Below are 26817 nucleotides of genomic sequence, written 5' to 3'. Positions count from 1 at the left end.
TTTACTCTTTCTCTGATGTATTCCCCTTTATCTTTTTGGCCCTCCAGCAAGAGCCACCTGCCCCGGAGCAGAACTTTTTTGAGGTAGGGATGAAGCTGGAGGCGGTAGACAGAAAGAATCCCCACTTCATCTGTCCTGCCACAGTGGGTGCCCTGAGGGGCGTGGAGGTGCTGGTCACCTTCGACGGCTGGCGGGGTGCTTTTGATTACTACTGCCGTTACGATTCCAGAGACATCTTCCCTGTCGGCTGGTGCACGCTCACTGGAGACAACCTGCAGCCACCAGGCACTAAAGGTGCGGACCACTCAGCATGGAATAATTCTGTTTACATTAGCATTCAGACACAGTGTTGACTGGATGTAAGAGGTGCAAAAATCGAAGAGCAGAATTAGCTAGGTCAGTGCTAGATACACTACTGTTTAAATGTTTGGTGTCAGCACAAAGTGTTTTATTTTAACAAGGATTAAATTAAACGTGACATTTATAATCAAAAGAATTCTACAGCAATTCTGTATTTAACATTTTGTTTATCAATAAAGGTAAGGGAAAAAAGGCTGGAAAAATTGCTACTTCTACTATAATATGAAGTAGCACTGATAGTAATTAAAGCTTAAAATCAGCATATTTGAATGATTTCTGGAGGATCACGTGACACTGAAATCTGGAGTAAATACAGCTGAAAATTAAGCCTTGACAAAAAATAAACATAGAACATATGTGTGCGATGTTCATTTGTTTATGATTATAAGAGCTGGGCAAAGATGAATCGTGATTAATTGCATCCAAAATAAAAGTTTGTTTTGACATAATAAATGTGTGTGCATTATATATATTTATTTATGTATATGTGATACACACATACATAGAAACAAAGCTATACAAAACAATTTTGTTACATAGATATTTCAATATGTAAATATTTATATATAAAGACAAGCATTTTCTGGAATATGCATGCCTGTGTGTATTTATATATGAATAATAAATAGCACACACACTTAAATTATGTCAAAACCAACTTTTAATAATCATTACTAATAATGAAAAATATTAATTATAACTTAAAATAATTTTCACAAATGTGTTAAAATGTGTGTTGTGTAAAATAGTGCGTGTTTTCAGTATATAAAGTTATTTGTTTTGTAAAGCTCCTCAGTTTTTAGCTAATTAATTTAGATGTGATTCAAAAGGCGTAAGACTCAACATAAACTAAAGCAACTTTGCCATGCTTGAAGCTTAGAAGTAGAATATTATAAAGTTAGTTTCTGTGTGCACAGACGGAGCGGTGGTCGCTGCAAGGTTAACGCGGACTTCACGGTTCACTTAAGATGTAATCTCATTTACGCCAAATCACAGAAATACAGCATGTGTGAATTGGTCAAGCACTGTATATGCATTTAATCACTCGCTTTTCTGACACACAATGGGCCTTCTGTAAATGATGAGCAGCAGATCTAATTTATAATTTAAATATGTCATTCCAAATCTTATATTTAAAACACAAGCTTTTTATATTTCAAAGACATACAAAAATTTCATGTGTACATGCAACTTACATTTGAAAATATAAGAAATTGTGTATGTATGTGACATATAGCCTATGTTTATCTGGTCCAAGCAACATTTCCAGGGTTTGATGAATAGGCTACTATACATTAATTCTTTACAAGTACATGCGTTTTCTTTTTCTTTTAAGAACAGTACCATTTTAATTAACTTTTTAAAGCACATTTTAATTTAAACAGTGAAGTTTTTGTCCGCAAGTACAGTTAATGTTCAAACTATTTATAATGTTTAAAGTGGCTGACAATAATACATATTCTTAATAATAGTAATTAATCTGCCTCGTTTTTGAACTGTGCAGTGCTGTAGCTGCTTAATTAGGCTTACTATGCTACTGTGTTTTATAGATGTGTGAACCTACACTGGTCTCACGGTTCGGTTCAGTTACTAGGTTAAGGTATTGTTACTGACTGCTCCCGCACTTTATTCTGAAATTTATTCCAGCGCCACAAGATATTTAGTCGGGTCCTGCGGTACAGCGGGAATGCAGACCTTTATCCAGAGGTATCGCTGTAACAGCCGAGAGGAGAGGAAAAGTCACGCCAGCAGATCAAATGGGCCACAGAGTGGGAGAAAGAGAGAGAGAGAGAAATGGAGTTAACTTTCATTTTTTCAATCACACTGAAATAGGAGCTTCTGCTGTAAGTGTCAGTGAAAGACTGTCCAGAAAAAACACACACAGTGAAATTGTGCACAGTTTCTGCGTTTTTAAGTAGTTGGAGCGTTGCAAATACTTGAGCTCGCCTCCCTCCCCATAGTAAGCTACGGCGACATATCACATGTGAGATAAATGGCGTCAGTACATAATAACCGGTTAGGATTATTACTGAACCGATACCGAATTGTCCATGTCTGTATCGCGGTGCACCGAAGAAACAATCAATTTTGACACCCCTATTATTTTAATACTGGTCTTTAAGGTGGTACTTGGAGAAAAATTTTTTCTGAGTTGGTACTTGGTAAAAAAAAGATTGAGAAACACTGACCTATAGCATATGTCTTTGGACTGTGGGGCAAAACGGAGCCCCCAGTGGAAACCCACGCCAACACAGGGACCTTCTTGCTGTGAGGCGGCAGTGCTAACCTCTGAGCCACCGTGCCGCCTTATATTGGATTAATCGTGATTATGTTTTGCCTAGCACTAATCATTATAAATTTTTTAAAATTATATTGTCATTTTTAATTGTTATACTAGTTTACAGTAGCACTATTTATACTGTATTTTCTGATAAAAAAAAAAACGACCTTTTGAAATTATCTTACTGACCCCAAACGTTTACATAGTAGTGGACTCACAGTGTTGCATATTTGAGTTTGAGACTAATGTTGGTGGTGGTAAATAAATGAGGTTGTAATGTACTGGAGTTTGACAACAGAGGTAGAATCCACATGCAGCTATAATAGATTCAGGCAGGCAAGGTTAGAGGCCAGAACAGACAGTAATACACAGATAATCCAAAGAGTAGGGATAGCTGACGTGAAACGGACGTTTCGACACAGTGTTGAGATCCCAAAGCGCAAGTGTTTCGAAACAACACCCAGGTCACATGACTAAGGTGATTCGAAACACCCAGGTCACGTGACTGAAGTGTTTGGAAACACAAGGGTACCTGATAGGGATGTAACGGTATTGTAAATACCGTCATACCGCAATATAAATTTTTTTCGATATTACCGTAGTCGCATGACTCGGTAAAACTATAGGTCTTCTGAGAAAATTTGCTCAGGCAAATGAAGCGAACGGGAGGTACCGGAAACTACAATTCCCATCAGCCCAGGCTTGGCCATAATCCCTTGCGGTGTGTTGTCGCTACAGATCCAGTAATGCGGAAATGGAGTGTGCTGCTAGAAGCGGGGATGAAAAAGAGTTAGAAAACCCTAAAGTGGGTGTTGTCGCCGCGCGCGTACTGAATAGCTGTGTTGTCCCGCGAGTTCTTATCAGCTGTGTTGTCGCACGCGTTCTTATCAGCTGTGTTGTCGTGCGCGTACTGTAAAGCGGGGACGGAGGGTATGTCGCGTCGCGGGGGCACTTTTGATCATTTTGGAAGGGAACTTTCTATCCAAGACTAAAAAGGGCATGTGCACTGCACAGGTTGAGCCCTGTGTGTGCACGTGCCTGCAAGTTGGGGAATACGACTAATAATCAGTCATGGGGACTGCAGAAACACAGCACACTGTTCAGATTGATGCAGACATGAGACCTCTATCTCACTCATTGTTTTTCCTCTCAAGTGGGGGAAAGACAATGCACAACGTTACCCACTGCTGTCAACCTGGGCCAAGTCATATCTCTCTTGTCCCAGAAACCTCAGTCCCAAATGAGAGGGTTTTTTTCTGTTGCAGGGGACACTGTAAATACCCAGAGATACCAGCTTTTACCAGATTATATTTATATGATAATTTTCCTTTAAACCCATCTCTATCTAAGTGAGTGAGTGATTAAATGTTGAATGTGATGAGTTTTCAACAATACTAAATTGAAACTTAATTTTTTTACATGGTTTAATATTTTTTTGTTATTAAAATTGAAGTTCCTGTTTCAAAGCTTACAGATAGATGACTAATTTGTATGTCATTGACACTTTTGGCACTTTTTTGGAGTATTTTCATAAGTTTTGTTTTTTCCTGTAAATGATTCAATAAATACCGTACCGTGACATTCATACCGAGGTATTACCGTACCGTGAAATTCTGATACCGTTACATACGTAGTACCTGACTAAAGCGATTCAAAGCATCAGTACTTTCAGAAGCTTTACAAGACCTGGCGAATCTGCATTTGAAAAATAACAATAAAGCTGCATCACTGTGGATTCAAACCCATTATCTCGGAATGATAGTCTGAAACTCTCACCACTCTACTAAATCACTTGAAGCCTTAACTTTACAATGTGGGATTTAATACCTCAATCTGTTTAATTGTTTCTTTGCTGAAGCTGTTCCAGAACAGTACATAAAAATGACCACTAGGTGTCACAATAGAGATGGGCTTCAAAACGTTTCGAAGCTTCGACACATTTGCTTTGACTCTTTCAGTGTTTCATGAAGCCTTGGTTTGCCCACCACTACCAAAAAGTAAACGATGAAACAGGTGAAAGGGGTCAAGATGAGCAGCAAACAATTAATAAATAGTATAAACAATCAAAGGGTTAAAACATGGCTTGGCAAAAAAATAAAAAAAATGCATTGTAAAGTTCACAGTGGAAAGAAGACTGAGCATTGGATGTGTGTGTGTGAATGGTGTATATATTTATGGCCCATGTAATTAGAGATGATGTCCTTCAGCTGTGTGTAACCGGAAGCTGAACTGTAACTGGTGTGTGACTGCAGGGTATGATGGAATTTGTAGTTCAATTGAATGACAAGTAGTGTTCTTTGGGTTTAGTGAGGTTTAGTAAGGCATACAATGATGATTCACTCAATTCAGTTTGCATAATGCACATTTCACTTGTTAGCAGATCTTTTGATACCAGAGGAATTCACAAGAATATATGACTTAATTAGCAAAACATGGTAAGTTTAACTTAGTGAGAAATTGTAGCTGTTACATGAACTACAGCAGATGTAAATGATTATACTGGGTTTTCTCAATGGAAAAACTGAAAAAAGCATTTTCAATGGGGTCGATACTGGATGACATAAAGGTTAATAATAAATGATGGCTGAATGTTCATTTTTGGGTGAGCTGTTCCTTTAAGCAATAAAGACAGTTGATGGAGAGAAAATCAGAGAGAGTTTTGGTTTACAAGGGGTTGGCATCCACCCAGCTGGCGAAGCTGCAAACCCTGTGCCCAATAGCAGGCCTCGCATTAAAAAGCTGGTGGGACTGTTTGAGTGGGATGAGAGAAGAGGGTTAAAGAGACAACGCAAGGCCGGCAAGTTTGGCAGTGGAAGAAAAACCTTGTCAGGCCTCTAAATACACACTAAACTTCACATCTAGTCAGGGTAAGCAAGCTGTTATGTTTTTTTTATTTGTAAAAGTCTTCATGTGTAATGGAAGCTGGGATCGAACCAAAAGAAAGTCCACCACCATGTTCGTGTAGAAAAGACTTTCGGGGTTAACAGTACTAGAAAGAGTGTCACTATAGGCAGACTTTAACGCTTTAGAGAGCAGATCGAAACTAAAGGGCAGGAAGGAAGTGAACTGACTGAGAGTTAGTTGCCACAAATTGCAAGATCAAGAGCAGACCCTCGCTCAGTGAGGGTTTTGTAGTCTATTTTTCTACGTTGGATGAGTACAGAGTGCAATGGAATCACTAACAGGTAGTGTTTAAAGTGTGCTTGCTCAATTACATTCTTTCTGGTGTCTTTTGTTTACTCTGGCTTCATTTCTGATGAATGTTTCATGCAGTTAATGTTGGTGAACTTTTCACTCTCCTGCTTTTTGTACTCAATTTCAATTTAATTCTTACGTGCTGATCTCTTCCTCTTTTCTTGTTGTGTTTTCCCTCTTGCGTTTTTTCTTTTCGTCTCTGTTGCACTTCAGAAGCTCTAAAAATGTGTAACACAACACGTTTCTTTGTTAGGATGCCTTAGAGAAAAATGGGTCAGCTCTGCACAGCGCTTCTTTTCATCTTCAGCTTCTGTTTGTAGCTGCACGTTGTGTTGTAATACCCTGTTTGATTTGTATTTTCTTATCGTTTTTGATATTTTGCAGTTGGGTTACCGAAGACACTAGGTGCACTTAGTGCCCTGCCAGACAGTGGCACAGAGGGGACAGGCATGCCTCCTACGCCAGGCCGACCTCCATCACAGAAGAAACGTAAGCCTGGCCGCAAGAAAAACAAACTGTCTGGGCCCTGGGGTCAGAAGGGAACACTTGGTTCTCAGACAAGCCTACCTGACAAAGAAGTGGAATCTATTAAAATCCCCAAGAAACGAGGTCCCAAACCAGGAAGCAAGGTAAAAACGATATTGAAAGACATTACAGATTCAAGTATTTCAGTAGTTGCTGGGGTCTTCATGTTTTGCAACAAGAACAGCTCGAGAAAGCAGGTAAAACAAAAGCAAAAGGCAAAAAAAAAAAAACAAGTAAATAAAATGTGGTTAAAATTAGGCAGCTGCAAGGGCTTTTCTTTTTCTGGATTGCTTTTGAAAACACTGTCATTTGAATTTTGGGAAGGTGGCGGGTGGGGGGATCGGTTGGTAGGTCAGTCAGTCAGTTGCCAACAGCCTCTGGTGGATTTACGTGAGAAGAGAATGTGGTTGGTCTAGATCGGATACGTGGCTGACCGGAAGTGCGATATGCGCATCAATATAGCAGCATTTTTTTATGACACTGTATAACAATAATTTATATTTTTACAGTACTGTGACGATTGGGTTTAGGGTTGGGGTGGGGGTAGACGTTAATAAATAAAATAAATGGGAAATTGAATAAATAATTCTCGTTAACTTCCGGTTCCCATAGATCATGCATTTTCTGGAATATCATGGGATTTTAAAAGGTGTATTTTAGGCATTGATAGGAATTTAGGTTGTCGCTTTAAATTTTAGTTTGTATTTATCAAAATGAAATTTTTCTTTAAAATATATATTTTTAATCCGTTTAAAACGTTTTACATGTTTTCCTTAAATTAAATGTAGTCACTAGGTTGTACTGGTTACTCAAGGCAAACATGTCAATTTGAAGAGCTTTGGCTACAAAATGACAACTTCAAATACTTGGTGCTCTTCGTTCTTTTCATTTCTTTTCAAATCTGAAGTAAATTATCCACTGTTGCAACCTTAATGGCTATTAAATGAATTAAAATGTATTGTCGTGCTCTAACAATTTTAATATTATGCAGAAGGATTACAATGATTTTCAGCTTTTTAGGCAAAGTCTTCACTTTAGATGAAGTCAGGGAATTTGACATTTGGGTAAGAGTGGGAACCCTGCCAGGGGTGCTAGTACCTTGACTGATTTAGGCCTGGCATGAATAAATATAAATGGCACGAAAACCACCAGTAGACAACAGCTTATGAATGCTTGGTCAAAAACAAAAAGCAATATTCTATCTGTATGAATTGATCATTGGATCATTAGATCATTCAATTCAAATCAAAGATTCAGTAAGTAAAAAAAGTTAAAAGCAGCACTATGTTTGTTAATGAAACAAATTACAGACAATATTGTCTGAAATGTAACTCTCACAATAGTATCTGTTAAACACTCTTTCTTGGTGATACTTGATATTATGAATATGAAAAAAGCCTTTGAATGAATATATTTTATGTTTCCTTATCTTAAGTCTCACTATCTCAAAATTGTCTGCTTGCCCATTGTTAGAATAACAATGCTGGTATTATCATTGTTGATAATCACATGGAAGATAACCATATATTTCCATACATTTCTCATTTAAATCCTTTAAAATGTAAAAGATATCAATCTGAATTAATTGAGCTTTGTCATATGTGGTTTTACCCATACCCGAAATTAGTCCTCTGCTTTAAACCCAGTTAAGTGCACAATCACATTTCGACTGAGGAGTGAGAGCACATATAAAGTGAGCATACAACCAGAGCAGTGGGCAGCAATTGCTTCCAGCACCCAGGGAGCAATTACGGTTTAGGTGCTTTGCTTAGGGGCACTTCAGTTGCATTATAGGTGTTTTGTTGTACCATTTCCTAGGAATTTGATACTTTCTGTCATGCAAAAGAAGAGGCCATTCTCACAAAGCATGTTTTTCCATTGCACTGTGCTGCTTTTCTAATTTGTTTCTGTTTAAACATGCTCAACATAGATATATTTGACTGCTGGCACTCAAATCTCACACAACTTGCTGTCTGAAAAAACCCAGCTCTCAACTTTGAGGAAATTTAAATAAGCATGTATCCACACTTTTTGGGTTATTTTTTATTCCTCTATTTTGCCCCTGATATTTTTAAATGCAAAATAAAAGCATTCTGGTGCTTTTGAAAATCAGACACAAGTCCACATTAAATTTATTAGCTATAGTCCCATCCATCAGCTCCAATGTGCTTGTTTAAATTCTGCTGATATACAGTAAACAGTAAAGTTTCTGTTAAATACCTAAGTTGGTATCTGTCAGGGTTGTGGATGGGAAATGGGGAAAAAGGAGCAAGGACTCAAATGCAGGGAAATGGGATTTTATTAAATAATAAAAATAAAATAAAATACAAAATAAACTACCCCAAGGGGGAAAACATTAACAAAACAAATACATACACATACAAATAGGACTGGAAACACGACAGGACAAGACTTCAAAAAACAACATGTGATGACGAACTGGCACAGGACAGCAAATGTGAGGGGTTTATAAACTGTAGAAAATTAACACACAAACAGGTGAACACAATTAACTAATAATGGGTTAACAAGGAGGGTGGGAAAAGACAACAGACGGGAGAGCGCATGACACAGAGAGACAACACAAGCCATGCGCTCACATAAAACAGGACAAGAACATGCAGCCAATGAGAGAACTCATTAACCGAATGTTTATGACAACAAACACAACACTGAAGCACACGACAAAAGCACGTGACCACAATGTAAACACATAGCCACGTGCTTTGACAGACGCAAGACACGAGCACACGATGAATGACAACACTCACCGTGCGCTCACACACGCAGCGTGCATGTTTCATCCCAGCGCCGACCAAAACCGAAACCAACTGGATTGAGACGCTGGGAATGAAACTCCACGCTGCAGACAGACGAAAACACAAACACGAGCACAAGAGCGCGCGCGTCTGAGGCACGCAAAGACCGCGCGGCCACAGCAAGCGGGAGCACGCACACTCTGCGTACACCCACAACGGCGTGCGCACACACAGAGACACACAATGACAGAAACAGAACGAGACTGAGCTAGTGTCAGAGCTCTTGCTTTGCCACCAAAACAAGAATTTACAAGACCAGAGTGGTAGAACCCTGATAGTATCATTAGTTTTCAGAGTATCGACTTGTGTTTGAATGTGTTTTTTATGTTGTCTTCTAGTTGAGCTGGGCTAAAAAGACAGCATGGCTTGAGGAAACAATTGGAGGTCCCGGTAGACCTATCAGCAAACCCAGAGGAAAACTACCAGCCAGCTGGACCCAGAAAGTGCAACAAAATCCAACTGATCCCATTAAACTCCCAAAAAAGCGAGGCCCCAAACCTGGCGTAAAGGTTCACATTTTCAACGATTAATCTTAGAAACCAAACGGACCAGCATAAGGCAGTGCTATTTATGCAAACTCCTCCTTACTGTCTCACACAGAGAAAGCCTCGATTGATACCCAACCCAATGCCCACCTCCCCAAGCAGTAGCACTCCAGAGCCGGACACCAGCTCAGTCCCGATGGACAATGCCACAATTCCCAAAGCCGCCCTACAGGCCCCTACAGGTACTACTGCATGTGTATATTTTCAGGTTTACCCTTGCAAAGAAGTATTCCACTGTTGCATACTTGCATAACTTACAATTTTTCTGTTTCAGTGTGTGTGTACCTGAATAAACATGGCAATGTGGGTCCCCATCTGGATGCACGGCGTGTCCAGTCTCTCCCAGATCACTTTGGGCCTGGCCGAGCCTCCTCAGTGCTGCAGCAGTGTGTTCAGGCTTGTGTGGACTGTGCACATAACCAGAACACAGTTTTTTCCTGCCTAAAACCAGGCCATGGAGGTGAACTCATATCAGGTCAGCTTGCACAAACTACTATTACTGTAATTAAATAAAGCTAAAATGATTTTATAAATGCCACCAGATTAATTTTACTGCAGTTTAATAATTTAGAATACACTGTTAGACATTTCAAAGGGTTTTTACAGTAACTTACTGGCAACACTGTTGCCAGTAAGTTACTGTATTTTAGATTTACAGTATACAACTGTAAATCCGTTTACAGCATGTTACTGTAGTGTCTGAAAATGGTTAACTACTGTAAAAACCTAAGTTAACAGTTAGCTACTGTAAACCTTTTAATTTTGTCCTAAATATTTTATAATATTATTTTAATACTATAGACCTAAAAAAGACACAATTACAAAATATTAACAAAATAAACACTCTTTATTTAAAACATTGGAGATGCTTAAAACAAGCTTAAAAATGTGTAAAAACATTACATTTCAATCATTCAAAATATTTTATTTTAAGAAAAAAAACATTGAAAATGAAAAAGCACATTAACATACATGTACAAATCTAATTTAAGTGACTGACCTGCATATTGTTGAGAAAAAAAACCCCAATTGTACTAAGTACTACTGACATTAAACCAGACACAATTACAAAATATTCCATTCTTTAAAACATTAATAATGCTTAAAGCATTTAAGGAAAATGTGTGACAATTACATTAAGCAATAAAATCAACACATTAAAAATAAATAAATCACACAAAGCACTAGAACATACATGTACAATAAAAATTTAAACTTCTGAATTGCATATTGTTGGAAAAATAAATATTTGTAACTATTAGCCGACTCAGAAACAACACAACTTTAAAATATTACTAATTTATTACTAATAAATGTTGAGTCAAATGCTCAACAAGGTCTGAATTCACATATTCAAATGCAGTTCATCTTTATTTCTATTGCACTTTTACAATGTAGATCAATGATGTCAAAGCAGCTTAACATAGAAGTTCTTGTAAATTGAAGCTGCTTCAGTCCAGTTTTCAGAATTAAAGCAGTAAATGTCACTGCTGAAAGTCCAAACACTGAAGAGCAAATCCACCGATCCACCAATCGTAGCCAAGCGATCCAGTGGCGACAGTGGCATGGAACAAACTTCACCAACTGACGAAAGTGTAGAATAAAAGCCCTTGAGTGAAACCAGGCTCAGTTGGGCACGACCAGTTCTCCTCTAGCCAAACTTGTGCAAGGCCGCAGTCTAGGCACCGGAGGCTTGAAAGTTCACCAGTGGGTGGTCAGGCTGGCCCATTGGATCAATGCGGAAACTCATTGATCACGTGTGTCTTTTAGGATTCACTCCTCCATGACCACCACAGCATCTGGTCAGGATTTGGCCCAGTCCAGGATTATGAAGAACTCTGGATAAGGACAAACAGACTAACATAAGCATAGAAGAAGCTTGTTTAAAAAAAAAAAAATCATATACTGGTTAATTATTTTGAAGCATGGCAGCTAGGTTGGGGTAGTTTTCAGCTGGTACTGAGCAACTGGCTCCTGCTCATAACCTGCTCACTACCATGTTTAAAAGAGAACTAACCAGAATGTCCTGTTTATTTTTTCCCCTAACAAGGTTTTACAAAAACATTGTAGCATTTGTGATGGGTTGATTCACAGCAGGACAGATTAGACTATTTGTTTTATGTATTCCTAATAAACTAAAACAGACTGAATACTGATACAACTATTGAGAGTGTCTCACCTAATCCAAGTTCTCAGTTAGCTGGTGAAAGAAGGATAACACTGTTGTTCATGGTTGTCATTCTCTTCACTACTTCTCCTGCCTTCTTCTGGCTCACTCTGGTTGTTGCTGTGCATTTTGTTTCATCCTCTGGAATTATTTATAAAAAAAATTTTATTATTTTATTTAATATAATAATATTTATTATTTAATATTACAAAATATTTAGGCAACATGAAATGGGGAAAAGACATTTAATACATAGACAAATGCATGTATCCCAATACTAATTATTGTATTTTGAAATGTCTGACCCATGACAGACCTCAATCTGCTCAAAAATATTATAAACAAAGATGAAAAAAAACCCTACTAAATGGTTTAATAAAAAAGGGAAAAAGATTTTTTATTTAGCTAGCAACTAAACATGTGACACATTTTGTATTAAAAGTAACGTTACTATATTGAGAAACAAATAGATGTACAGTACTTACTGTTGTATGAGGTCCAGTTTGCACAGGCAGGCTCCCAGTATTCTATATTGAGACCATAAAAAAGCCAAAAATACAGATAAGAATACCATGCTACAACCCACAACCTCCACACAACTTTTTTTTTATTTGTTTACCTTGGTTGCTTACTGGTCTTGCTTATTTTTTAAGCATAAGGCTGTGCTGATCAAGATGTTCCTCCGAAATGCTGTTTGTTTCTTCAGACAAAACCTGGTGCTGTGTTCGTGCCATATCTAAACAGAAAAAAATATAATGGTAACAATTATGTTAAACCAAATGTCAAGAGTTGTGATAAAAAAATAATTAGCAAACAATAAATAGCAAAAAGGTGGTTATTAGCATAATGCATAGAGGTAAAGTTGGTTTTATATTAGCAGATTCAGACTTCCCCCTTAATAATTTAATTTCATAAAAGTATTATTTGCAAACTCTAAATAGTGAAATCATTTTAGCAGCTAACGACTATCAAAGTACAACATGCTCACGGTCAAATAAACAGTGTTAATGTTGATTTCAAGTCATACTGGCATGCTAATTCTGATCGAATATTCAAAGTAACATGGTAAACAGTATAACGTTAGAGTCTTCTAAATGAACGAATGTGCGAATATAAAACCAACTTTACCTCTATGCATATTGTAGATTTACGTTAACGTTCTTATAGGTTACGTCGCGATGTTATTTTCTCAAGCTAACGATATAAGTTACTCTAAACCAGAGAAAAATAAGTTCACAACATCTAATATATATAAAGTATAAATCAATATAAGTTAAACGTTGCACGTTAAAATGAGTTTGAGTCCAATTCAGTATAAACTTAGCTCAGTTTAGCTAACAGTTAACATTACCATTTTAAGATCGCTTCAGCTAATGTTGCCGAGCAAACATATGCTAATAGAGGTGCTCAAATCAATGTCGAGTGTTGTCAGCACAGACAGACGCGCTTTTACCTGGATTATTTGATGGTCTTTCATTCATATTCTTCCGGGGGAAAACACTCTCTGCCGGACCGTTGTCTCGTGCTAAGTGTCCTCCAAAACTGTCTGCATACCTCTGGTTCCCTCCTAAACCAAAACCCGCTGCAACACCGGTTCCTATGTAAATAAATAAAAAGATATGACGAGAACAATGGCTAATAGTCATAAACAGTCTTATTTAAAGTAATAGTAGTGTTAATGTAATAAATTAAATAAAGGTAACATCTTAATAGATGATATATTTCTCAAATGGGCGAAATAACGCCAAGCCAGAGAAAATAATAATAGCCAACTTTATACTTTACTTTGTTCTATTCTCGTCCACAAAACATTCTGTAAAATGAAACACTGCCTCAGCTTACCAGAGTAAAGTTTGTTAAATCCAGTATGTTCTTCAGGCACACTAATAAATTGTCCTCCAGAATTGCTCCAGGGTCCTCAGGCAAAATGTGGTGCAGAGTAGTCGAATCGCCGCAAGGTGGCGTTGAAGCAGTTGTGGAAAATACAGTATAATACACGAATTTTTACAAATACAGTACATCGCTGTATATGTTGTTCGACGTCACACTAAATTCCCATAATGCAACGGTAAATACAGTTATTTACCGTAAAAGGAATTTGCAGTATTACACTGGGTGAAATACAGTAATTAACTGTGTAATTTACAGAAATGTCTAACAGTGTATGTAATTTATTAATGCAATTTATATTACAAATATGCAGTATTTTAAGGGCCTGCTGTCAAATCAGTTGAAATCATTTTTTATAATCACACAACACATTGTGATTTTAGTTTTATTTTAATGAATCCCAATTTAAAAAATGGTTTTAATTCATTTAGCGATCATAAACAAACAGATATTTCTGGGGTTGGGATTATTATAATTATTTATAATGTGTGTGTGTGTGTGTGTGTGTGTGTGTGTGTGTGTGTGTGTGTGCCAATCCCTTAATCAGTACTTTTAAAAGAGCAACTGACATTAAATTACATTAATGGCATTAATTAACTTTTTTATATATATTTAAATCTAACAATATATCAAAAGTTTAAGTACACCTGAATGTAAAAATAAAAGTAATTACAAAGCCAAGGTGTCCGCGGGGTCTTAAAATATAGTAAAAATTGATAAATCAATTATGAGAAAATTAAGGCCCTTAAAAGATGAAAAAGTCTTAATAGCATTTTTACAAGGTCTTCAATTTTGTTCAAGAGTTGTCCAAAGTGTTTGACTCCAAAAAAGCATAAATATATTTATTTTCCTCCTAATATTAACAACGGCGTGCTCAATCCATGCGATTGGTTCAGGCCAGGGCACGTCCGGCTAAGCTCCTCCGTTGTGTTGTGACGATCTCCATAGATCGAAACAGATGGCAAAATGGGAGAATGAAAGTTTGCGTACTCCTGTTTGGAGAAACACAACTTTAAACAGTGGCTGAAGACTGCCGCTGAAAACAACTACGTAATTTATTCTTTCAAGCTTTGTTTCTTCCGAGCTTATCGGGAGTTTTGTCGCATGATTGTGCTCCATTAATAATTTAACTACAGCTGTTTATTAACAATTGTTTATTAAGTAAAAGGTTTGATACTGATTAGAGCTTGAAGTGGCGATGAGCTCTTAAAGTATTTTGAGAAGGTCTCTAAAAAGTCTTAAAAAGGTACTGAAATTACCTTTAGGATTCCTGCATATACCCTGAAAACACAAATAAACCTAAGGCATCTAACCCTACAATTACAGTACTAAATACCAGCTCAGGCATTTAGAGGCACCTAACCTTCATTCTGGTTAGGTCCAATACATCCCCCCTAGTAACCACTAAACTTTGCTCTTTTGACTTTTAATAGCCTACTTTGAGCAGCAGCAGCACACTCTAACACTGCCGGCAGTGAACAGTGTGACGTATGTGCTGCGCTTCCTGGAGAAACTCTGTCACAACCTGCACTGCGACACATTGTTCGGCAATCAGCCCGTCCCTCTGGGAGTTGTTCACTATGACAGCCGGATGTACACAGGTCAGCGCTCATGCGAACACATCTGCTCTCACCCATTACTGTCTTTTGATCTTTAAAAAGAGTGCTTCATGTGTGTTGTAGAGAGAAGAAACTTTGCAGAAAGTCTGAGTTCTGGACCTGGTCGGGGCACTAAGAGATTCCTCCAGCATGACACCTACAGCAGCAAACCTGTACCACACAAAATATCTAAAAACCACCGTCTCTCCTCTGAAGGTATTTCACTGTTTTACTGCTATTGCAGTATTTACAGGATATCCGTGGGCCTAAAACAAAATTTTAGGCCTTGTAAAGTCTTAAAAAGTTGAATGAAATATTGTGTTGTAGGTCTTCAATTTCTTCTATGTCCATGTAAAACTACACAATCGTGCCGGCAAACAACCAATCACTAACAACACATCTCAATAAAACTTTTAACAAACCTCCTGGACAGACTCTTGTGCATGCATTTAGTTTATTATAGTTTTTTTAAGTAAAGTTATGTTTAAAAAAAGAGAGTATGAACTAGTGTTTGCTTGTTTTGATGTATTATTTAAAATATGTCGCTAAGAACTATTTAGAAAAATATTTTCCATTAGACCAGCCAGGACATTGAAAAAATTCCTTAGCATTTAGTCCTTTAGAAGTCTGAAATTTCATTTATAATGGTTTTAAAGAGGTCTTAAAAGTCTTAAATCTGACTTGGTCATACCTGCAGAAACACTGATTTAATCATTTAACTCCTTTATAAGATTAATATGTGGTGTTTTTGTATATTTACACTTGATCAGAACCGTTTCTCATGGAAAATGGGGTTGGCAGCTCTGACGTTTTGGAGAAAACGCACTTATCTCCTGGACACAGCTTAACAAAGCGTTCCCTGTCTCAGAATAGCAACTCACCGGGAAAACTGCATCGTCTTGGCTCAACAGGTAAACAAACGAGTCACTGTTAAAATTTATTTGCACTCTGAAACACCCCAATTCTTACAGCACAGGTGTCAAAGGAGGGCCACAGCTCTGCAAAGTTTAGCTTTAATCCTAATTAAACACACCATCAAACTAATTGAGTCCTTCAGGCTTGTTTAAAACCTATTGATAAGTTTGTTAAGGCAGGGTTGAAACTAAACTGTGCAGAGCTACGGCCCTCAAGGAACTGGATTTGACACCTGTGTCTTACAGTGAAAATCATGGATTTAAGGTCTAATTTTAACCTGATGTTGTCGAGTAGAGCTCTCACGCTTTTACTGTTTTTTTGGGTGTTTGTTTACTCTGTGTCTGCTGTTAAATCAGACAAGTCTCCTTGAAATCTCACTTTCTGTTTCTGATTGTGATCTAATAATTCTGTTTAAATCTGTAAAGATTTTGGATTAAGGCTGATTAATAATTCTGTGCCAAGCGCACGCGTATGATGTGGTGCAGCCTCTGTGTAGACCAGGGGTCGGCAACCCAAAATGTTGAAAGAGCCATATTGGACCAAAAAAAAAACAAAAAACAAATATGTCTGGAGCCGCAAAAAATGTAAAGCCTTATATAAGCCTTATAATGAAGGAAACACATGCTGTATGTATCTATAGTAGCTATATTAGCCTACTATAAAAATGACTAAGTTGGCTACAAATAGATAATGAGCCTTCATGATTAAATAGCCACTGAAATCAGGTGGTTGGTGTTTATTTCGTTGTCATTTAAACACTTCAGCACAGCCTCTGGTCTTTCAGTGGTATAAATTTGATAATTTCTTCTTGCGGCCCATCAGAGTTCACATACCTGCATAAAAGCTCGTTGAATATCGGTCACATCACAGGCAATTGAGTATGCTAACAGTGAATTAATGTCCTTGGTTTGCTGATCGGTGATGTTACCTGCCATTTTAATAGCCCTTTCCTTCACTGTCTTAGCGGAGAGAGGTATATCTTTAATTTTTTGTATTATCTTGGTTTTGTTTTTGAAGTCTGCAAATAGGTGTTTTAATATGTTGATGAATGACTCCTTCATGTAGTCACCATCTGTGAATGGTTTTCCATGCTTTATTTTCTCCCGGTTTGTTTACAACAGCCACCTGCCTGGCATCCCGCCCTGCTGATAGAAACCTGTATCGCAGGCTATGATGCAAATCTTCGTAGAAATGTTAAAATTAAATATTAATTCTACACACTTTTACAGCATTTGAAAACGTTAAAAATGTTTGTCCTCCTATAGAAATCATATTAAAACAAAAATATATACTAACCTTCCCCATCTTTTTGAACATTTTTGAAAAGCTCCAGGGAGCCACAAGGACAGCGCTAAAGAGCCACATGCGGCTCTAGAGCCGCAGGTTGCTGACCCCTGGTGTAGACACATAGCCCTCACCATGGCCGTTTGAGTCGATTACGCCCACCTCTCAAAAAATTTAACTACACGTCACAACGACGCGTAGCACAAGCTCTGTGATTGGTCGGCTTGGTAGCGCTGGCGAATGTGGGCAAGGCCGAGAGCTGCGCGGGTCCGTTGAAGCTAGGGTTTACGAGTGTAAGTCCTGTGAAGGAGCTCCAGATGAAATGTTTTGTTTTGTGTTTACCTTATGGTTAAAGTTGTTGCACGTCCGCCAGTTCCTGCCTCAAAATGAGCGAGTTTAAACCACTTGTACATTAAAGAAGCGTTCAGAAAAAACATAATACCAGCAAAGAAACTCGACACAGAGGAACATGAACACATACTGCCAACTAGCGTTTCGGAAGAGTTATAGCAGAGCAACGGAAACAGCCTGCAGAAGTATGAATGCACAGCTTCGCACATTGCATGCGCCATGGGTCACGCCTATCACTTGCCGCAGAAGTATAAACCAGGGTTTAGTCAGGCATTATTTTCATGTTACTAATCACAAGACTTATGACATTTATGTCGTGTTTAGCGTTTGTCCATGTTTATAACTGGCATTCATTTTCATTATTCTGATCATAAATCGAGGGTCTTAATACAGGTATAAACTGAGTTTGAAAAAGTTTTGAGCTTGGACACTTTCAACCTTTTTCAGAAGCAGTTGGAAATTGATTCAGTTAAATTGTTCAAATTGAATTGACCGTAAGCATCTCGCTCAATAATATAAAGAAATAAAATAAATTCAATAACTTTCCAGTTTAAAGTTGGACTCTTCTGTCGTTACACTGTACTAAGGTCTACAGACAATGTAAAGTTGCTGTTTTTAGGTCAATATATCTAGGAGCTTTTCTCTCATTCCCAATGTAACTAAATAGGAAAAAAATCGGAAATAGGAAAAGGATCGAATTGCTATGCTATTGAGATGCTAATGGTCTAATCCTATTCAATGAATTATGCTAAGCTAAGCTAAGGTAAAAGTGCTCCCACCAGACCCAGAGATTGGCTGAATGGATGTAAAATTGTTAAATGTGTGTTGCTTCAAAACCTGGGGGTTAGGGATATTTGAACCTTATTCTTTAATGCAATTATGTAAACACCTTATGGATTAAAAACTGACAAAATTTTAACTGATGCCTTTTGACTGCTTTCTAGGTTCAGAGCGCTTTCTGAGCTTCAGGGAAAGCCCACGACCCAGTGGACAAGACCCCAACCTATGGACTGTAGAGGATGTTATGCAGTTCATCAGAGACATCGATCCTCAACTCGGACCACACGCAGACCTCTTCCGCAAACACGTAAGTGAGGAATACAAAACAGTTTTATTATCATCTTACATTTCAAACAGAAAACTGGAAGTGCTATATAGCCTGATGTTACTATTTTACTTCAAAAAATGTTCCATATAATTTTTTTGTTATTGTACAAATAGCCACTGGCCACCACTGACAGTCTTTAAGGAGTAGTTCAACCAAAAACGGAAATACACACACTATTTACTCACCCTCAAGTGGTTCCAAACACAAAATAAGATATTTTTAAGAAAGCTAAAAACCTGTAACTATTTGCTTTCATTCTAGAACGAACTACAGGGTTCAACGCTAAGGATTTTTTCTACTGGCCCGATCGGGCCAAAGGTTCTGATTTTTACTTGCCCTGCCAAAATTTTCACTGGCCCCACCTAAAAAAAAGAAGTTAATAGCTATTTGACTGTGCTTGTGTGTGTATATAGACACACACACAGTTGATTTCAGAATTATTAGTCCCCCTAAATTATTAGCACCCCTGTTTATTTTTCCCCAATTTCTATTTAACAGAGAGCAGATTTTCTCAGCACATTTCTAAACATAATAGTTTTAATAACTCATTTCTAATAACTGATTTATTTTATCTTTGCCATGATGACAGTAAATAATATTTGACTAGATATTATTTAAGACACTTCTATACAGCTTAAAGTGACATTTAGGTTAACTAGGCAGGTTAGGGTAATTAGGCAAGTTATTGTATAATGATGGTTTGTTCTGTAGACAGTCTGAAAAACAATTAGCTTAAGCTTGACCTTAAAATGGTTCATAAAAAAAAAACTGCTTTTATTCTAGCCAAAAATAAAACAAATAAGATTTTGTTCAGAGGAAAAAATATTATCAGACAAACTATCAACATTTCTTTGCTCTGTTAAACATCATTTAGGAAATATTTTAAAAAGAAAAAAAACAACAAAAGGGGGCGAATAACTCTGTATATATATTTACAGTAATTTTAAAAATGTTTTTTACGAAAAATTATTCAGTTCATCAAGGCTATATTTATAAATGTAAAAAATTTTAATTGTTAAATATTTATAAAAATTTTAAATAACTGCTTTGTTATTGTATGTAGTTTCAAATAAAATCATAACTCCAGACATTATTGCTTTTATTACTATTACCATTAATAAATATAATAATAATTAATATTAGTGATTTCTGAAGGATAATGTGACGGGAGTAATGAAGCTGAAATTTCATCTTTAAAATCACTGGAATAAATGAATACATTATATGATAAACTACTTTTGAACAGTTATTTTATAGTGCAACATTTCATAATTTGTATTTATGATGAAATAATTGCAGCCTTGGTGAGCAGAAGAAGCTTATTTTAACATATTTAACAATCATACTGACCCCAAACTTTTGACCAGTTGTGTATAGAATATTTTATAAGTGAAAATGTGCACTTTAATTTTAACAACCCACAAACATCGTCACCAAATACAAATCAGAGGTCAGACTTTCTCATACAGAGCCTTATTTCAATTGTCATGTTTTGTAGATATCGATCTATTGAATTAATCAATTTATTAAAGAAACGTTGACTATAAATCTGTATTTTAGGCTTATATTATAGACAGACATAGCAGATGAACCGAGACTGCATCAGATCGTGAAGCAGATCAATGTTGATTTACTTTCAAGCTGTCAATGCAGAAATGAACAAAACAACTGGCCTAACACAACATATTATATAATTAAAATATAGAAAAATGATCAGATATTAACTTCGGTCAGTTTTCCTAACGGATAAACCGAGATCAGGCTGGATAAACGTTAATATTTCAGCATGCTTTCACTTTCGCATTTACCGGTAAGAATGACATCTCGCCCTGCTCATTATTCTCTCTTCATATACCCGTATATATGGCTATTACACGATCATAATACACTGTGATATAGCCTGGGTCGTTAGTTCATTGCATTGTTTTGTTTTCTCACTATAATCGATCCGCTCAATAGGACATAGACCGTCTCATTCAGGCGATCTCGGACTGATTGATTTGGCGCGGATGCGAGCGCATCTGCTGGATATATGCCAGACAAACGGGGGAAACAAGTCAGTTAACGGTAACGAGGGAAACGAGACAGATTCCGAAACAAACATCACCGTAAGATTGTATTTGCACACAATTGACAGACAGTCGCAGCACGCACCTCTGGCTCGATCTGGCAGGCAAAAAGGCAGCACTGGCCCGATCGGGCTAGTAACATAATGTACACTGGCCCGTGTGTCTCGCACGCTGGCCTCCAGGCCATCGAGCAGTCCTTATTGTCTAGCCCTGAACTAATGCTATAGAAGTCAGTAGTTACATGTTTTTAGCTTTCATCAAAATATATTCTTTATTTAGAAAAAAGAAACTTTTAAAGGTTTGACACTAGTGAAGGGTGAGTAAATAAAAACAGAATTTTAATTTTTGAGTAAACTACATCTTTAAGCCTAGTTTACCCCCTTTTTTGCTATTTTACCAGCAAAAACTATGGTCAAAAAAGGTTTCATTGATCAAATGGAAAGAAGTCGTTGAGTTGTTTGAGTTAGCATGCTCATCTTCAATTAAATTATTGATTTATGACGACAAATTTCTGCTGACAAATATCCACTGTGAGACAAAGATATTTTCCTTTTTTTTAGAGAATGTAATATTTTTTAAAAAATGAAATGCTTAAGGCGATGCGGGTTCCCCCACAAGTCCAAAGACATGCGCTACAGGTGAACATAAGAAGCTAAATTGTCCGTAGTGTATGTGTGTGTATATGAGAGTGTATGGGTGTTTCCCAGTGATGGGTTGCAGCTGGAGGGTCATGCGCTGCATAAAACATATGCTGGATAAGTTGGCGGTTTATTCCACTGTGGTGTCCCCAGATTAATAAAGGGACTAAGCCGAAAAGAATATGAATGAATGAATGAATGAATGAAATGCTTAACATTCTCAAGTCTGAGTGATACTCTTGTGTTACAGGAAATCGATGGCAAAGCACTTCTGCTCCTCCGCAGTGATGTCATGATGAAATACATGGGGCTAAAGTTGGGTCCTGCCCTTAAACTCTCCTTCCACATTGACAGACTGAAGGAGGGGCATTTACCATGATGGCACTCTCTCAACCTCAAACAATACCCCTTCTAAGCACATTTCAAAACACACGGCATGCTGGGATTTTTAAGTCCCCCAGTACTGTAGCAGAGGATTGTAAAGCTTTTCTCCTGCCTCTTGTCCCTCCATTTCATTCAACACTTTTTCCTGTTTTTAGTGAATTCGGTTATTAATTATAGCACTGTTATAATCGTTTTTTATAACTGATGTTCTTACGGTTATTCTCACGTTACACTTACGGTTGCATTGTTCTAGAACATTTTACCTGTTCAAACTTGACTGAAACAGTGAAGTGGACAGTATACAGGCCGTTTTTGGGCCTCGGTTTTTGAGACGTACATTTAATTGTATATTTTTTCATCGTACATCAATGATGGTGTTTTCTACGGCTTTTATACGAGACTGATCAACTCCAAATAAACACTAGAACTCTTCCATCATGCTGGAGATCGCTCCGGACGGACACCTAAAAGACCACAACTCATCCACTTTATACACTTTACGCATTTAGAAGTTACGATGCGGCCACACTAGACTTTGAGCATCCGAATATATTGGTCAGTTATCAAATATGTGCAGCAGGATCCATGCCATCTGTTTGAATCAACTGTAAATTGGCAAATAACATGGTTCGAAATGTTTCGTCTATGTTCGAAATCCACTCCCCTTTGTAGCAGCACTGCAGACGGTTCAGTATTTAAGTTTATTTTCGTTGTGTCAAGGTCAGTCAGTGGCATTTAGATCTTCTGTTAGCCAGATGTGTTTTTCTCATACCAATTAGCAGGTCAAAACAAAGCAGCAGACCTTTTAGTATGCACTTGCGTTCAGATGCATGTGACAGGAAGTCTAGTGTGACTGCAGCCCCACTGCCTGTATTTCATATTGTGTTGATGTTTACATTGTCTTTGTTGTTTGTACTTTTTATACAACATGGTTAGAGTGCATACAACAACAGCGTTATACTCCAAAAGCTTCAAAATAAAAAGATTGGAGCTTTTCTTCTGTTTTTATTTTGTCTTTTGTCAGATCACAGATTCATGTTTATTATACAACACTTTCATTTAAGACGAAAACATGACATTCTGTAAAAAAGTAGCTAGTTCATACATTACATTTCTGTTAAACAGCACCTTTACAAGATGTAAGATAAGCCATCGGTGTCTCCAGAATGTGTTTGTAAAGTTTTAGCTCAAAAAAACACATCAGATTATTTATTGTAGCCTTCAGAATCTGCAATATTTTTTTGTGTCTGAATGTATTGTATCTGTTTTTGTAGGCTGTGGCTTTAAATGCAGATTAGCTGCTTCTCCCTTGCTTCACCCATGTGCATGTCTGCTCTCATCATGCATTAGGTCAGATAAACAGAACAGGGACAGAGACGGTCTTGGATGAAGCTGAAATACAGCTCAGTAGTCAAACATACCAAGTAAGTTTATTTCATGTGTTAGTAGATCATTCAAGCCGTCCTGAAATGATGAGTCACACACACAGGCATATTAGCGTTTACTGACACCATGCGGTCGTGTTTATAGCAGTTAAGACAGGGGTGTACAAACTCGGTCCTGGAGGGCCGGTGTCCTGCAAATTTTAGTTCCAACCCCAATAAGACACACCTGGGCTAGCTAATCAAGCTCTTACTAGGCTCTCTAGAAACATCCTTGCAGGTGTGTTGAGGCAAGTTGGAGCTAAAATCTGCAGGACACCGGCCCTCCAGGACTGAGTTCGGACACCCCTGGGTTAAGATATCGCATTTTACTATATTACAAACATGCTTTGTTTTAAAAACGTTTTAAACCTTTAAAACATATATAAATAACAGAGAGTTGAAATAGATATTTTAATCACAGTTTATTTGCTAATAAAAAATGTTCTTCGGACATGCGTATACATAGTAGTACATAGTAGTAGGAAAAATCCAGCTTAAACCAGCCTAGGCTGGTTGACTGGTTTTAGCTGGTCAACCAGGCTGGTTTTAGAGGGGTTTTGGCCACTTCCAGGCTGGTTTCCAGCCTGGTCTTAGCTGGTCAGGCTGGAAAATGACCAGCTAAATCCAGCTAAAACCAGCTTGACCAGCCTGGTTTAAGCTGGACATAGCTGGTTTTGGCTGGGCTCCCAGCTTGGCTAGGCTGGTCAAGCTGGTTTTAGCTGGTCATCTCCCAGCCTAACAAGCTAAGACCAGGCTGGAAATGGCTGGATACCAGCCTGGAAGTGTCCAAACCCCCTCTAAAACCAGCCTGGTTGACCAGCTAAAATCAGCCAACCAGCCTAGGCTGGTTTAAGCTGGATTTTTCAGCAGGGAACATGGCGTCTAGCAATCAAATCGGTGGGCGAGAAGAAAACGAACTCCACGTTGTGGTGGGCCTTAAGATCTCTGGGATTTAGGTCCTATTTTAATGTCAGGAAATGTTTAAAAAGAGACTTATTGTGTTTATATCACTCCAATATGTCCGTGGACACAGTATACCTACACACAGATTTGTCCAAACAACTTACAAAAGATCATGGGCGCCCTTTCATCATTGTTAAGCTGATGAAAAGTAAAAAAAGGAGAAGTGGCTTTATTGAAAGATTTGTTTTTAATTGTGATTTAATTATTTTTGTGTGTGGTTTAAAGTACATTTAACTTATTTAGATACAAATACATTCTGCTGTTTTATTTGTTTCTTTTACCACTGGTCGTGGACAAGCTGATTTCTTTGTCAACCACATGAGGGCAGCACAGCCTTTTATTTATGTTGTTTTTCTGACTAAAAAATAATATAGACCTGAATGTAGACTACAACATTGATAAAAAGTCATAGATACATTTTAAGATGTCTTGACAAGATGTAATATGAAACACACTGTTTCATTTGAAATGTAGTTAAGTCATTTTTGTCAGTGACATTTATGTGGTAGTAAAGCAAATCAGTAACGGTTGACAATAATTAGACCATTTCTGAGTAGCACACAGCATATAGTGAAAGTGTTTGTGGCGGTTTTCACTGACTGACATGGGTGCGCGTGTAAAGCCGAGTAGAGAGGCATGTCGCATACTGTAAATCTTACCACATTATCAAGAAACAGGAAGGAGCCTCTCAGTGTGCTACACGTTGACCAAACAACTCAGTCAGTTTGTGTGCACTCTATATGGTACACAAATACAGTGTGTATATCACTCACGTGACTTGCAAATCCCTCTGTAGTTTTTAATGTGAAAAACCCCATCTCTATCATACTGAAAGAACCGTGCTTTGGAGTTTCACTGTGCAGCCTGCGTGATTACAGCATCTTCGGATTTTAGTCAGACGGAGTTTGTTTGCTTCAGATTATCAAAACTCTGAGCTTTGATTTAATTTGTTGGAGTGTTTTGTATCCTCTCAAAAAACCCAGTGGTTTTAGTCTGGCTGTGGTGTCTAGGTGTCATCAAGGTCATAATATTGTGGAGAAAATGCAGTTTATTAGTAAGCAAACATCCACATGGACTTTTAAAATCCGATTTAAAAAAATAAAAATAAAGATTTTTTGTCATTTGCAACTTACTGTTCAATACACTTTAAAACAACCATGTTGCCAGGCTAATTTTGGTTTCTTTTAAAAATCAAATGGACAATTAATTAAACTCTTGGAAATAACTCCCTAATTCCCTAATTTTAAAACGATTTGTACTTTTGACGTAAAACGTTTGATATAACTTGAACGTGTGCTGTATGAATGTATTCTGGACTCACTAAATCCCCATGTATAAATCCTGTATGGCCTCATGGGATAGTATCCATTGTATGCAGAAAGTAGTAGGTCATCCAGATTTTGTGTACTCTTTTGTGAGTAGCCTACTGTGACTTACTTTTTACTATACTGTATACAATCCTTACCTCATCCTCCATCTTGGATTTGCAGTACTGGATTTGAAAAGAATTGCTGTTTTCAAACAGGTTTTCTAAACATTTTCTATCTGTCATTATTGGATATTAGCAATTGACCCATCTCAAACTTAACACAATTGGCCATGTTGAGCAGGTCTGAATAGGAAGATAACTGTTTGCAAGGTAGCTATACCGTGGTTTGGAAAAGTCATGGTTTTTAAACCACCCAAATTTTCTGTAATACCGTTCCTAAGGTATGTGTAAGATTTTTTTATTTACATTTTTAGTTTGTCTTTTAGGACAACAGTATCTCCAGCAGAAAAGATGTCCAAATATGCCGTTTTAAATTGTAAAGAAATCAATTCTTTTATATACTAATGAAGTCAGCAGAAGTCAATGTCCCAAAATATTTTAAATCTTTCAAAGAATAAAATATATTGTGTTCAAAGGGGGAAAAAAGTTTTTGTTTTTTACCCAGACATTTGAAAATTTTTTAGTGCAGTAATCACAATACCTTGATACAGTGAAACCGAGATTATTTTATCCAAGGTTATCATACTGTCAGAATCCTATAACAGCTCATGCCTACTAAATACTCAATATGCTATTTTTTACAGCAGTTATGCAAAGCAATTTGCTGGCTCTTTATATAATAACATCATAATGAAACAGAATAACAATTATGACCTGATTTTAAACATGAACTGAACAGTGAACAGTTCCTGAACTGTTTCCCAATCTGTCGGGCTGTTCAAAACACAAACAGAAGGCTTAAAGCCTGCCTATATATATATATATATATATATATATATATATATATATATATATATATATATATATATATA

At 37.3% G+C, this 26817-nt stretch overlaps 1 protein-coding gene and 2 long non-coding RNA genes across 4 annotated transcripts; 1 reads left to right on the top strand and 2 right to left on the bottom strand.

Moving 5' to 3' along the window:
* Nucleotides 1-100: 100 nt before the first annotated feature.
* LOC141378239 (uncharacterized) lies at nucleotides 101-6560 on the bottom strand. The gene is made up of 3 exons (XR_012392250.1): nucleotides 4279-6560; nucleotides 2838-3173; nucleotides 101-2754 (listed from the first exon to the last, which is right to left on the bottom strand). It is a non-coding gene; the product is annotated as an uncharacterized lncRNA (long non-coding RNA).
* LOC141378238 (polycomb protein SCMH1-like) lies at nucleotides 5401-23125 on the top strand. The gene is made up of 10 exons (XM_073926275.1): nucleotides 5401-5826; nucleotides 6221-6465; nucleotides 9519-9689; nucleotides 9781-9907; nucleotides 10000-10200; nucleotides 15216-15383; nucleotides 15465-15596; nucleotides 16151-16291; nucleotides 18875-19017; nucleotides 21996-23125. Exons 1-10 carry the CDS (start codon nucleotides 5811-5813, stop codon nucleotides 22122-22124), a joined length of 1473 nt encoding a protein of 490 aa, XP_073782376.1. The 5' UTR covers nucleotides 5401-5810; the 3' UTR covers nucleotides 22125-23125.
* Nucleotides 10556-13381, bottom strand: LOC137487936 (uncharacterized). 2 transcript variants are annotated; one of them, XR_011006762.2, is made up of 5 exons: nucleotides 13346-13381; nucleotides 12512-12628; nucleotides 12378-12419; nucleotides 11905-12033; nucleotides 10556-11563 (listed from the first exon to the last, which is right to left on the bottom strand). It is a non-coding gene; the product is annotated as an uncharacterized lncRNA (long non-coding RNA). The 2 variants fall into 2 exon arrangements; XR_011006761.2 differs by having other exon boundaries at nucleotides 11431-11563; nucleotides 11947-12033.
* Nucleotides 23126-26817: the final 3692 nt, after the last annotated feature.

This window comes from Danio rerio, chromosome 16 (assembly GCF_049306965.1).
Source record: "Danio rerio strain Tuebingen ecotype United States chromosome 16, GRCz12tu, whole genome shotgun sequence".
In the NCBI taxonomy this organism is placed as follows: domain Eukaryota; kingdom Metazoa; phylum Chordata; class Actinopteri; order Cypriniformes; family Danionidae; genus Danio; species Danio rerio.
Note: the sequence above shows the minus strand (reverse complement) of the source record. Positions and strands in the feature narration are given on the sequence as shown.

Bases quoted from the DNA above. Each gene is read 5' to 3' on its own strand.
- LOC141378238 (XM_073926275.1), top strand. The intron at 6,466-9,518 runs GTAAAAACGATA...GTTGTCTTCTAG, and splicing joins GTCCCAAACCAGGAAGCAAG to TTGAGCTGGGCTAAAAAGAC. The intron at 10,201-15,215 runs GTCAGCTTGCAC...GACTTTTAATAG, and splicing joins TGGAGGTGAACTCATATCAG to CCTACTTTGAGCAGCAGCAG.